Genomic DNA, 13,679 nt, shown 5'->3' on the forward strand with positions numbered 1-13,679 from the left:
GCTTTTACAATGCAATTTGGAGAATATAACATCATGTAAATATTTCCAAGAAAACTAAAAATGCTGATTATTCCTAATTATCACTCTGCTTACTTTGTAAATAAAATTATTGTGCAGAGATGATCAAGAGCAAATAAACAAGAAATAGCCATGATATAACCCTCAATGTTCTTTACAATGTTGTAAAAAAGATTGCATGTATACACATGCAATCTGTTAATATCGCAACATATATCTATAACCATACGGTTATAGATATATAATAACAATTTCTACTACATGCAGACTTATTCAAGCTATACTCATCCTATATGTTTTGTACATTTTTGTGAATTAATCGAAAGATGACGGTCACCGACCTTTTCCCCCTCTGGTATATTGTGAGTTTTTCAACAAGGAATCCATCAGTGGTACTGTATTGTTATAGGAAACACACTTTATATATTGAATGTAAAACAAAATATGACCTGACATGGCTCAATTAAAAAACAATCATGAACTGAATTTGAAGGAAGAGTGGATGGGTCAAACAACACAGGACTTTCACCGCTGAGACCGGGGATCGTGTCCCGGCGTGTGACGAATCCTTTCCCCGTTCTTCTTTTCCTAAACCCAACAATCCCGCGGATCGTGGCCCGTGTGTGGCGTTTCATTTCCCTGTTGTTCTTTTCCTAAACACAAACGTCCCGTTGTTGTCACGCGTCTCCCAGAGACCGCGGATCGTGTCCCGGCGTGTGACGTGTCCTTTCCCCGTTCTTCTTTTCCTAAACCCAACATCTGTATAGATGCTTCCCATTACGTGCTGAGACCGTGTTGGAACAAGACAAGAACAAAACAGAGAAATTATAATGTTGGCTTGACCCCATGTATTGAGGTATCCAGGGGTTGCCATCATAGGCGGAGGCAGAATTTGACAATCGAGTCAGGGGGGGCAAAATAAAAAATAAATAAAAAAAACTCATTGCAGCAGCTGAGACCTGGCCTACCACTTGGGGAACACAGCACGAGCACATATGGACAAAACAAACAGCTAAATAAACATATATGTTTATTTTTAAAGCAGATTATAAATTAGCCTACATTGTAACAATTTAACAATTCGCCATCATGAAATCCAATCGCAGCACGGATGTCTTGGCGGATGCGGCACGGACGGTGGCAGAATGCCCCGACACCTAAATTCAACTAAAATATGAACAATCAGTGTTCAAGCTACAGTCTGTTGAGATGCCTCTCCAAATGCAGAAACGAACCGCAATCACACCATAAAACGTTAAGACACGTTAAGAAAAAAGATCTGTATTTTGCCGTAATCCAATGACACGAAAAGAAAAAAAGTAATCCACAGCGATCAGTAGATCCACAAAAAGGGTCACGGCCTACGCGTGTCCCATTCACCAGCCAGCTCCAAACAGGTGAACAAGGCCTCTCCACTTCGCCGTTTAAACAAAGTGGAATAAACGTATAAAATTCCAAATCTACACAAAAACCGCAATCAATTAGTAAGCTGACATCAAATGTATATACATGGCCTTTAGGAAAGCTTTATTGCAACGTTGGCGTGGCAAGATGTCCAGACATAGTGCAACAGAGATTTTCGTTTTTTGCGTCCTGCTGCTCCCATCGTCAGCCAGGTAATATTTTTTTTTACAAAAGCAGTATATGGAATCAGATGTATTAGTACCACCATTTAGTTGTTAAAATATTTATAAAATATCTGGTCATGCCAAGCGTAATTATTCCACTCATTTTTGAAACAATGCAATTACCTGTTTCAGCCACCCCTGCCCCCCAGCAAACTCTGCATATGGTTGCCATACATACGTACATACTGTTAAAAACAATCCTTTCAGGATTATTTTGTGGTTGGTATCCTGTCATTTACTGGCTTGACCTCTGGGAGTTGATTCTGAAAGCAGTTACGAGCTTGGAAAACAAAGTGACACGAAGCAGGGTTAAGTTTAGAATGTTCTTAAGGTTTATTGAGACACACAAGAATATCTACATTTTATAACAATCGCTCCATTCACTTAGATGAGTTTTTATTACGGTTATTTTAGCGCGTTCGTAACAATACATACATGCCAGCATGCAAGCATGCACGCACACGCACACAGGCTTGATAAAACCACAAATAGCACACACACACACACACACACACACACACACACACACACACACACACACACACACACACACACACACACACACACACACACACACACACAGACACATAAATATTAACCAAACATAACACTCAGTAACTACTCATTGACTAACCATTCGTTCCTCATTCAATCTTCAGTAACTATTTACATTTACATACAAGCCATCTTTCCATACCAGAGCAGGTCACATAAACTTAGACATCAAAAGCTTGGGCAACACTTAAATAAAAACTGTAAATTGCTGTGCAGTATGTAGAACACCATGCTGATTACTTGTTTAAGGACCTGGCAGGTTTATCTGAGCATAAAGACTCTCTGGCTGAGTCATGCCTCTTCTCGTACTGGAATCCACAGGTCCAGTGTGAGGCCCTACCAAGCAGTAGATAGAGGTCAGAGAAAGACCTATAACTTCACTCTCACTCTGAGGTAAGGCTCTAGGTCCAACCTGGAAAATAAATCACATACAACGTTTAGCAAAGTTTTTGTTAGCCATTTTTACTTTAAAAGGTAATTTCGGTTTTTTTTCAACCTGGACCTTATTTTCCTGTTTTTGTGTAAACAACAATCTTTGAAATTCCAGGTTTAAAAAAACAGTAGTTACCCTGTAATACATATTATTTATTAGCAGCAGCCCATACAGTATACATCCTTCAAAAACTCATATATCATTGACTACAAAATTAACAAGCCTGTTTTTCACAACATTAGGACTACAATTTATTTATTATGCATTAAATTGCTATAAAACACATTTCTTTTAGTTTTCTTTTAATCAAGAGCAGATAAAGATGTTTCACTATGTTGGAAAAATCACAAGACAAAGCACAACACACTGCAGATGAAACACCCCAGGTAAAAAAGTAGTATACTTTAGTGTATTAGAAATATGAATGAAGTACATGAAGTATAAAACAAGTATGCTTCTACTTGTTGTGCTTTATTTAAAGAGTATTTAATATGTACTTTTTAAAAGTATACTTCAAAATAGATGTAATTAAGTTCAACTTCAGAGTCCAAAAAGTAAGTATACTAATTTACCAGTAATCAAATTATTTTTTAAATGTACTTTTTGAAAGTGTACTTTTTTGTTGATGTATTTTAAATTGTATAGAAGTTTATTTTTTTTAAGTGTATTAAATTTGACATACTTAGAATGGCAATTCAGTGTACTTATGGGAAGTATATGTTTTTGGAAATTAATTGTTAGTATACTTTTTTAAAGTGTACTATGATCTCACTTCATTAGAAGTGTGACTTCTGTACACTTTATACAGTACACTCTAAAATAAGTGTATTTTTAGTGGCATATCAGAGTACTTTCATAAAATATGTTAAAATACAAAAATGTGGTAACTTAGTGTACACTTATAGTAAGTACACTTATTTTTAATACAGAGTTAGTATAATTTTTGAAAGTGTACACTAATTTCACTTCATCAGTAGTGTAATTTTAGTACACTTTAAACAAAGTGCACTAAATATAAGTGTACTTTTATTAGCATATCAAAGTACACTGAAAAAATTGGAAATAGCAGGTCTTTGAATTTACAAAAGATTCCTAATGCGTTGCATTAAGTTTGGTCACTACCGGAAATGGTATATTTGAATCAAATGGCGCCAGGAAGTGTAGGTGGCACTTCCCGGGCACTGACACCAACCGTTTATATACTGTCTATGCTGCCAGCACAGGCAAACTGTTTCAACAAGGACATCGCCAAAACAAGAAGAATGTGAAGAAGAATGTTGAGCATGTGTTGGTTGCGTGCAGGATTAATTCTACAGCAGCCATGTGTTGTGTCCTTCACGAAAAAGTAAGTTAACATCAATCAAAATAATTTTGTTCATGTTCATAATGTTTTTGTACTGCATGTAACGGTTACAAAAGTCCGTTCACTTGTTTGTGCATTCAATAAATATATCGGTTTCCTTGTAACTAAGTTAGCTAATACCATCACTAACTAGTAACTACTTAGTTTAGCATTAATAATTGTGTTTCTCCCCCTGACGGTCCCGCTCCTAACAACGGTATTTCAATGTAGCTAACGTAATGTTAATGGCAGCCGGTGAAGAGGAGCCAGTCAGCCTCATAAGAATGAGTGTTAAAGGTCCAATATGTAATATTTGTACTGTAATAAATCCAAAAATGACACCAATGCCTCATCAGATATTAAGGAAACATGTTAAACTGAAATACTATCTTTTCTGACAACAATGCTAATTTCAGTATTTTTTCTTTTTGAAATTTACATTCCGTGACGGAATTTATGTTTATGTTTTGATCTGTGTGTTGTTATCAACGGCCCAGTTTGACAGGCAAGCCGGGTTGCCAGATATACCTGTAAAAACGTTAACCCAGCGCGCTACAGCTGTAACGTTAGTACAGCCATGAAAGCAGCAAACAAACGAACAGGATCAACGGAGATAGATTCTACATGACATAAAAAAATGAAAACAGCATGTTTCTAACAGTTGCGTGACCAGAGACGTAACAACCCCCTGGTAAATATTGGAGTTGTGTTTGAAAGATGGAGACAGCTTAGAGCCCAAAAGGACGCAGAGTTGGCTTATTTTCTCCTGAACCGGTAAGCATTAGCTCCACGCTAATTTATCACAGCTACTAGGGATGGGCATTTTTTGTCATTTCAACATTTGTTGTCACATTGAATTATATTATGAATTATATAGCTAGAGTAACCGAGTTGGTTACTCGCAAAAACAATTGAGACATAGCCAGTAAAGTGATCCCGACTGGTACTGGCTAACGCCGCCATGCTAACCCTGCTAACTGATAACGTTACCGGGAGGACCAGGCAAGCAGCCCATGGCTGTTTACAACGTGTAGTTCAGCGGCTGGAGCTGACAACGCTGAGTTATTTTAAGCCACGAGAGGGGGGCTGTAAATCGGAAAGAGGAGACTATGAGTTTGCAGTGTGTTTAGCGATTGTTGCCGTAATTCTAAGCCAATGAAGTGTGTTCCGTCGGCAAGGTGGTGGTATTTTTAGCGTTTCGTATTGTAATTCTAAGCCGAGGAAGTGTGCCTGACTGGCGTCTGGAGAGAACAGTGAGGTTGTTGTGTTTTTAGCTGTTCATACTGTAATTTTAAGCCGAAAAAGTGTGTCTGTTAGTTGGTTACAGAGCTCCACGTGAGCACGGGCTTTTATGACTGTCAATATAGCCAGCATCTACCGTTAGCTACTCGGCTGTGCTGTGGAGTAATGTCTGGCTATGTGAGAAAAGCGTCAAGCTACATTGTTGTGAATGCTGCGGTCTCAGCCTGGCAACCCCTGTGAACTTCGAGTCTGGGCAGGAGGGGGCGGGGGAAACTACTCTCCAGTATTTTGAATTGGTAGTGCAGTAACTATTTTAACCGCTAGCTGCCAGTATTACACACAATATTACATATTGCACCTTTAAGTGGTCGGGTTTAGTTCGGAACATTTAGATTACATTGATGCTGTTGTAACGTTTTTTTTGTTACGTTTTATGTAACAAAATAAAAAGGTCCGTTGTTTGGGCATAACGTCATATGTTGGTTTGCTAATATGTAAGGTTAGCTAGGTAAGACCACAGGCTTACAAGTTCAATGTAACGTCGGGTAAGAACGAACGAGTGTTGTAGCTAAAGCTGTCGGTTATTCAGTTACAGACTGTGTGTGTGTGTGTGTGTGTGTGTGTGTGTGTGTGTGTGTGTGTGTGTGTGTGTGTGTGGTTATATGCGGGAGGGTACTGCTGACATGAAAATGTATCGGGCAACTAACTCTTTTTTTTTTTTTTTACCATGTCATTTTCCTAAATTTCTCTCCACTCCTGCACACTAAAGAAGCCCTCCATAAATCATTAAGTTTTCATATAAATGAAGCAGCGTTTTTAAGGTCGGACTCAAACTGGATTTTTAGCCCACCTTTGTGTCTTTGTTGTGTGCTTTATTTTGTGTGGTCTTTTAATTATTGAGTCAATGTGCTTGGTTCACCTCACTGATTCTAAATGTTTTCTTTCATAGGATCCTATTTGAACAGCATACACAATCAAATGCTTTATAGTGGTAAGTGCTGTCATATTTGTTTTTTCTTTGTATATTTCCTAAAATAATTGAAAGTTACAGATGGAAACATTTATTTGTTTCTCAATTGTTTACAAATGAAAATGGACCTACTCTCACAGATATCGCCAATTTAAACTTTAACAGTATCAGAAACATTAAAACACCAACTGGTTGTTTAGTGTTATTTCTTTTTTTGAAAAACATTAAGATTTTAGAATTGTGGAAAGGTTATGTAATGTTATAGGTTATATTTTACATACCACAATTTATTGGCAAGAACGGCGAGGCCCAACGTCTACTTATTTTTCATCTTTCTCCTACTATATTCATCTTTTTGTCTCAATTTTAACCTTTCCTCTATTTATTTTCTTACTTATCTTCATATTTGTATCTTTCTTTGTCTTTACTGTCAATCTCTTTCCTACGTGTTTGGAGTTGACAGCAAGGCTTGTACCTTTGTACTAACCATGTTGTAATATTCTTAGAGAAATATGTACCCATATGACAGTGTACACCAGTTGACTTCAAAGTGTAGTGTGTTCAAAAAAAACAATGCAATCCACATGTTTATTACAGTTAATAATAATTAAATAATCTAAGTACTACTAAGTGTGGTAAAGCCACATATTTTTGCAATCTGCACTTTAGTTTGTGTGATTTGTTTCTGACTTTCATATGAATGCTTACACCAGGCTTGGCCAGTGCTCAATATACTACTGTGATTGAAGTAGTTAAATAAAAGATGTCATTCATATAAATTCATGCATCACCTAATTTCATCATCACATCCAGACCTGGCCTCCAGGAAATAATCTTAATCTATCTAATCTTGTGTTGTTCATACTATACAAGGATGTATTACTTGTCTTTGTTGAATAATACAGAAGACAAAGAGCTTAAATAATTATTGCATATTAAATTGCAGTCACAATATTTGTGGAAAAAAATCACAATTAGATTATTTTCTAAAATCGTTAGCCCTACTTACTACTCCCTTATGATTTAATACTTGTGTATTTGTTTCTCGATTGGTCTTATTGACTGCCTTTTTCTTTTTAATAGGGCATGGATGAAGACGCCATCAACGATGCCACTGAAGAAACCAGTGTTGGGATTTATGTTCTTAAAGAACATGCTTCAAGTGATGAACCAGGGGACATTGGTATTGTCCTTGAAGGCATCAAGGTGTTGCAAGATCTTTATAATGTAGCATTACCTGTTGCTACGCTGTTTGGACTAATGTACAGTATGCCCTGAACTTCAGCTACCCTGCTTGCCTTCGATCCAAAAGATTTGCATGGAACTTGATGGAGGGAAACTTACCAACAAAGCACTTGCTCTAAAAAACAGGCTCTTCCAGTGAAAGGGCCAGAGAGACTGCGCTGTCAACCAAACAGCGTAGTTGTCCCTAAAGGCATCGTTGGTATGGCTGTACTCTTTGGACGAGTTTTTTTTTGTTTGAATTAACTGGACAGGATTTGCATGGAGCTGCATGGAAATAACCTTTTGCAAACCAAGCAAAAGTTTTCTCTCTAGAAAACAGACTCCATTAAAGACCAACAGGCATCTTTGGTACTGCTATACCGTCCTGAGACCATTTTCATCTAATATAATGATAATGGCATAATAATGCAGGTACACTTTTTCAAAGATCAATAAACTTTTATTTCTAAGGAATTTTTAACACTAGAACTGGAAGACATCGTCCACAGCGGCGTATGTCCGAGCACGGCGGATATCGCTCATATTCTTTCTTTCTTTTTTTCTCTTGACGCTGCCTTTACTGTTCAAGGGTCCTGCTTTTGCCAATATCTGCTTTTGTGTTTTACTTTTGTGTCAATAATAAAGATCCTTTTTTGAAATGCAATTTATAATCTGTTGATGTAATGCACTTGAACTGAATTGTAATATAATACACTTGTAGTGTAATAGCAACATTCATGCTTAAGTATAACAAAATGGGGATAAAAGTACAGATGAAATATAGTTCAAACAATTTGTTTCTACCTTACACTATAATAACATTGCACTGAAAGTACGTGTTTATGATGTTTAGGTTGTAATTGAACTTCACTTCAAACACTATTATTGTCATAGTGGGACACTTTAAAAGCACTAAATATAGTTATGAAGTGCATTTGTAGATCACTTGAAATATCACAGAGGCATACTAAATTAACATAGTTTATAGTAATTATAAGTATGATAGCAGTATGAACAAAATATACTTAAACGCAACTGTAAGTTGCGCTGCAATGCCTTTTTAAGTGTATTTCAGTAAGAATGGCAATACAATGCAATTGTACTGTAAGTGTACTTAATTGCTCATGAATCTTGATTTTCATTAGTGTATTTTAGTGCACTTGAAGTTTAAAAAAAGTTGTTCCATTTTAGTATACTATTTACACTTGAAGTGTAGTCAAATAGATGTTAAGTTGAAGTTAATACATAATTGAATACACTTAACTATACTTGGATTTGACAAAAATAGTACAAAATTTAGAAAATATACTAGGTACACTTTATTAAAGTATATTTTTAATAGAATTTTTTTTCACCTGGGACTAGCACATAGAGAAAGCATCAACACCACTTTGACAGTACATACAGCATGCTGTATTTAGAAAAAGATATTGCAAAACTGCAAGACACAGGCAGACTATAGACTGTTAATATTAATGTAACTACATGCTAACGGCAGTAAAAGATGTCATCTTGGCTGCCAGTTTCTTTAAATTCTCCCCAATTCTGGGTAACATTACTCCTGAAAAATTTCGGTTATGTAGTATTTTTAAAGGTTTAAAAGCCTTTATCTGCGATGTTTGACTGTAGAAAGTGCTGCTGTATTCTCTTAGTGTCCACTGCTAGCTAGAGCTACATGCTAACAGCAGTAAGAGATGTTATCTTGGCTGCCAATGTTGTTAAATTCTCCCCAATTTCGTGTTGCATTACTACTGAAACATGTCCGGTTGGGTAGTACTTGGTTCAGTAGCCCTTATCTGCAATTTTTGACGGTAGAAAGTGTGGCTTCGTTCCATTACAATCTAATGTTAGCTTACTGCTAACTATTAAGTAGCTGCATGCTAACGTGAGATAGCTGTAATCTTGGCAGCCAATGCTGTTCATTTCTCCCCAATTTCGGGTCACCACTGCTGGGACATGTCCGGTTGTGTAGTATTTGGTTAAGGAGCCTTTATTTGTGATTTTTTACAGTACAAAGTCCTGCTATGTACTACGCTGCAGTAGTTGCAGCTGCTACTAGTAAAACAAAACTGGAGCACAGCGGAGATTCCAGGTAACACACTCGTCAATCAGAGCAGACTGGGCTTTTTCGGGAGGAGGGATTAAAGAGACAGGCGCTCCTACAGAGCGTCTCATACAGAGGGTGAATACAGGTGAAGCAGCCATGGGCAGTATGAGAAATAAAGTGTTTTTGAACATTAAAGCATGTAAACATGTTCTAGTACAAACACAAAATACAAGTGTGAACCAGAAAATGCTATATAAAGTTTCCCTTTAAGTGAACTTGCCAGACAAGACCTCAGCAGCTGGTTTGGACAGATGGATTGTTGATCATCTGGATGTTTACCAGGTCCAACGCATTAAATGTAAGCACAAGCAAGCAGCACAACCAGTGGTGTGTGCATGAGGCAGGTAGGAGCAAGCAGCAGGAGCTGGAACAGCTGATGATGCAGAAGACGGTGTAGCGAGGAGTCACAGGTCACATACAGTAAATAGATCACCTGATCAGGAAAATGAATAGCAATTGGTTTGCATAGGGATAGTCAATAGAATCATGTGAGGCTCCAGTTTTTGATTTTAATAACATTTTCAAATGTTTCCATTATTCTCAAATAATGTCTCAATTATTGAAATTGGGTTCCTCAGTGTGTCAGGCAAATTTGGCAGAGTGATGATGCTTACCTGAGGAACTTCATATACTGTATTCTCCCTGCTTTCTGTTTCATCTGCAGGTCAGTCATTAAAAAAAAAACATGTTCATTTGCTTAAATTTACATTTCATTTTTCACTTTTTTCTTTACCTGTTCTGCAACTTAACTGCATTACATTTACATAACTTCAGCTGCAGCTACATTGGTTTCAGATTTTGTGTCTACATTTCTCCATCTTCACACAGCAGCACACTTTAAAGCCTCTATGTGTAGGATTTGGTATGTTGTGATGTTGGCGAACTCCTAGAGGTTGTGTTATAAAGTAAAATGTGCTTTGGCAAACAGCAATGCTTGCTGGGATCTAACCAGGGGATGCTAAGATTAAACAGACTAAAGCATGAAGAATTCACAATGATGAGATCTTCTCTTTTGTCTACAGTAAACACTGGTAATAGAATGATCTACATATAGGGACTTAAGTTACACAGACCTTTGGCACAATATTGGCTACGGTAATACTGTATGAAGAGTTACATAATGACAAAAGAAGGGTTTATGGGTATGGCTAATGATGAACTTTGCTAGAACACTCAATTCCTATGTACAATAAACATATATATATATATATATATATATATATATATATATATATAAATATATCTGTGTTAATTAAAATGCACACTTGTACTTACTCTTCTCTCTCTTTTGAAAATATCGAACTGCTACAACAATTAAGGTGCAAATTAAAACTATGCCGATAACACCAAGCATAAGGGCAGTAACACTGGTGGGTTCAGACTCTGTGAAGAAAAAGAAAAGCCAGATTAGAAAAGTATGCCTGGTTTAAGTCATGTAACATGATTGAGAGTGTGTGTGCTTTTTAAAGACTGCAGTTTTAATTATACACATTTCAGACAGGCCTGTAGTAAGAAATCATTTAATTTGTTCAGTTAAACCCTAATGGGTGGAACTATATTGACACAATTTCAAACAAAAACTGCTAACTTTCCAAAGGTCACTGATTGAATGATCAATTTTAAACACCACCTGCCTCTTAGTTTTCTAACACCAACCTGGTAGCAGTTCATAAGGATAGCTAGTTCTGCCAGTCAAAATATTTTCTATTTATTTTATTTTATTTGTAGTTCAGCTTTATAACCTACTTCATACTAACACACTTGATGCTAGCTGATAGATAAGGCTTATCATTGTTGTTTTTTCCTATTGTCCTATCCTAGGTTTTCTATTTAACAAAAAAAAAGATTTACAAGTCGGAACAGTTGTCACTGTCCTGTCCAAGGCAATGCTGTTAACAGTGGTTTACAGTAAACAAGGTCATCTTAAGATGAGGATAACAAAATAATTTTAATCTTTTAAAATCCCCAAATCACTATTTAACACACGATTTAACTCAATAAATGAGGTCATTTCTGCCACCAGAGAAACTCTTCCTTGAGAAATGCTAAAACCCTACAGCCTACAAACCCCTAAAACACAATGAAATATACATGGATTTAACCATATTTGTAACAAACCTAATTTATTTATCATACCACGGGATAAAATCAGAACTGATTTATTTGGACATATAACTGTTTAGTTTTAAAAAAAAAAAAAAAACATAGATATAACATCTAAAGGTGCTGTTAATGTGATAGTCCTGTGCTCTGCAGCTCACTGTCAGGTTACACCAGTCTGAGCTGTTAGACACAGAGTCCACTGACAGTTTAACTGGAGACACTGGATCTGAGGGGGGAGAGGCAGGTGGAGAGGTTTTAGAAACATGGCAGCAGAAACTCTCCATCAGTGTCTGATTGTTAATAAACTCACCTTGGACTGTGACCTTGTATCCAGTTATTTGTTTTTCTTTATCCCCAGACACTACTGCAGTATAAACTCCACTGTCTGCCTCTTGTAGATTCTTCAATTTCACAGAGTAGTTCCCAAGCAACTCAATCCTTCCAGAGTAATCATTAGAGACTATTGGATCTCTACCAGGTAAAAATCGTACTAAATTAACTGTTTGATTGAATTTCCAGGTAACAGTATCGTCTTTAGGAACATCAGCTATTGTGACATTCAGAAGCACATCCTCTCCCTTCTTCACAAACACAGGAGTCACAGCACTGGGCTCTGTAAAACAGTAGACACACAATCAAAATCACAAACAGTATATTGTTGTTTGGTCACTAAATGTGAATGGGTTACTACTATATTTCTTACATATCGGATCATTAGTTCAACATTATGAATTAACTTCAGCGTTAGCTAAGAATGCCTTGTATCAGATATGTCTCTTGACTCAGCTTGCCTCAGCATAGAAGACTTGGCTAAACTAAGCCCACTGAGAGAAAGATGTTACTCAAAGTCTTGATTTTGATTTTTAACATGAAAAAGTCTTTCCCTTCTGCCTTTTCTGAAAATTAGGGAACATTTTTTCACTTTGCCCTCTTATTCTCTCCCCTCTTACCCACATTATTGTTCCCCAGCTTGTACAGAGGAAACAGACAGACTATTAGACAGTCAGTGGCTATAACCACAGAATAAGGTTGTTACACTACGGAGGAGTAAAGTTTGACATGTTGTCAACATTTGGTAATGCATCTCTAACCACCTCCAGAGGTTTGTTTTTGAAAGTTCCACTGATGTTATCTACTGTAAAGTTGATAACATCAACTTCAAGTTATGTATTAAAATGTAAAGCCGAAATAAAAAAAACAACTAGAACAGACAGAGTGTGTACCTCCACCAAAGACACACAATCCTATAAATGTGTTACTTAAATAACACAAAGTGTTTACAGTATATCTAAATCTGTGTCTGGATCCACATCTACATCAGAATGCAGATACAATTGAAATACAATAATACAATTGTTGACTGGCTGATAACTGTCTCAGCATAGAGATTAGGGCCTTGTACAAGAATGAACATATTTTAGTTAAATGTATCACTGTATTGTACTATCATTTTGGGACCCATGGGTAAAGAATGGGGTAATAACTGACATAACTGTTTATCTGAATATATATCAATTAAAGTTTTAGTTTGACATGTTATTAGGATTACTTTTGAAATAATTGACAATGAGCATATTACAGAGAATTCTCCTGAGATTTGTATACATTTGTCCTTACTAAATAATTCAAAAATGAGTTCCAATAAAACATTACATTTCTTACCTATCTTCTATATTGCTGAAATAGTGCTACAGCAACTTTGATAACTTTGACTTTGAAAACTGACTCAGTCGATCAACCACAGGGAATACAAATAAAATAAAGTTGTTACCTTGTGCTTCACATGAATGCAGCAGAGAAACGGCACAGAGAAGTACGACAAGCTCCATTTTGCAAAATGTACCATATGAGGAAGTTGTAAGGCTATTTATGAACTGAGCGCATGTATGTTCTCAGGAATGTCTCTGGCCAAATCACTGGGAAGTGTTTCAACAGGAACTGTTTCTAGCATGGTGTGTACTGTACTGCACAATGTGGCTTAGCCTTAGCTCCCATCAATCTAATTTACTCTTCATCCTCTTCTCTACTACCCGCCTGTCCAAGACATGGAACCAAAT

The 13,679-nt window shown here is 36.7% G+C and overlaps 1 protein-coding gene across 1 annotated transcript; it reads right to left on the reverse strand.

Moving 5' to 3' along the window:
• Positions 1–2,193: 2,193 nt before the first annotated feature.
• LOC114565335 (uncharacterized) lies at positions 2,194–13,464 on the reverse strand. The gene is made up of 5 exons (XM_028593327.1): positions 13,394–13,464; positions 11,933–12,235; positions 10,795–10,902; positions 10,134–10,177; positions 2,194–2,613 (listed from the first exon to the last, which is right to left on the reverse strand). The coding sequence occupies exons 1-5, from the start codon at positions 13,449–13,451 to the stop codon at positions 2,446–2,448; spliced, it is 681 nt and encodes a 226-aa protein (XP_028449128.1). The 5' UTR covers positions 13,452–13,464; the 3' UTR covers positions 2,194–2,445.
• Positions 13,465–13,679: the final 215 nt, after the last annotated feature.

The sequence above is a fragment of the Perca flavescens genome, chromosome 12 (genome assembly GCF_004354835.1).
Source record: "Perca flavescens isolate YP-PL-M2 chromosome 12, PFLA_1.0, whole genome shotgun sequence".
Classification (NCBI taxonomy): Eukaryota; Metazoa; Chordata; class Actinopteri; order Perciformes; family Percidae; genus Perca; species Perca flavescens.

What these genes read in the sequence shown, in the direction of transcription:
- LOC114565335 (XM_028593327.1), bottom strand. Translation starts at nt 13,451, where the DNA reads ATGGAGCTTGTCGTACTTCTCTGTGCCGTTTCTCTGCTGCATTCATGT. An exon ending in GCATTCATGTGAAGCACAAG is followed by an intron (nt 12,236 to 13,393) that starts GTAACAACTTTA and finishes ACTGTTTTACAG; the next exon opens with AGCCCAGTGCTGTGACTCCT. An exon ending in TTTTCAAAAGAGAGAGAAGA is followed by an intron (nt 10,178 to 10,794) that starts GTAAGTACAAGT and finishes ACTGACCTGCAG; the next exon opens with ATGAAACAGAAAGCAGGGAG.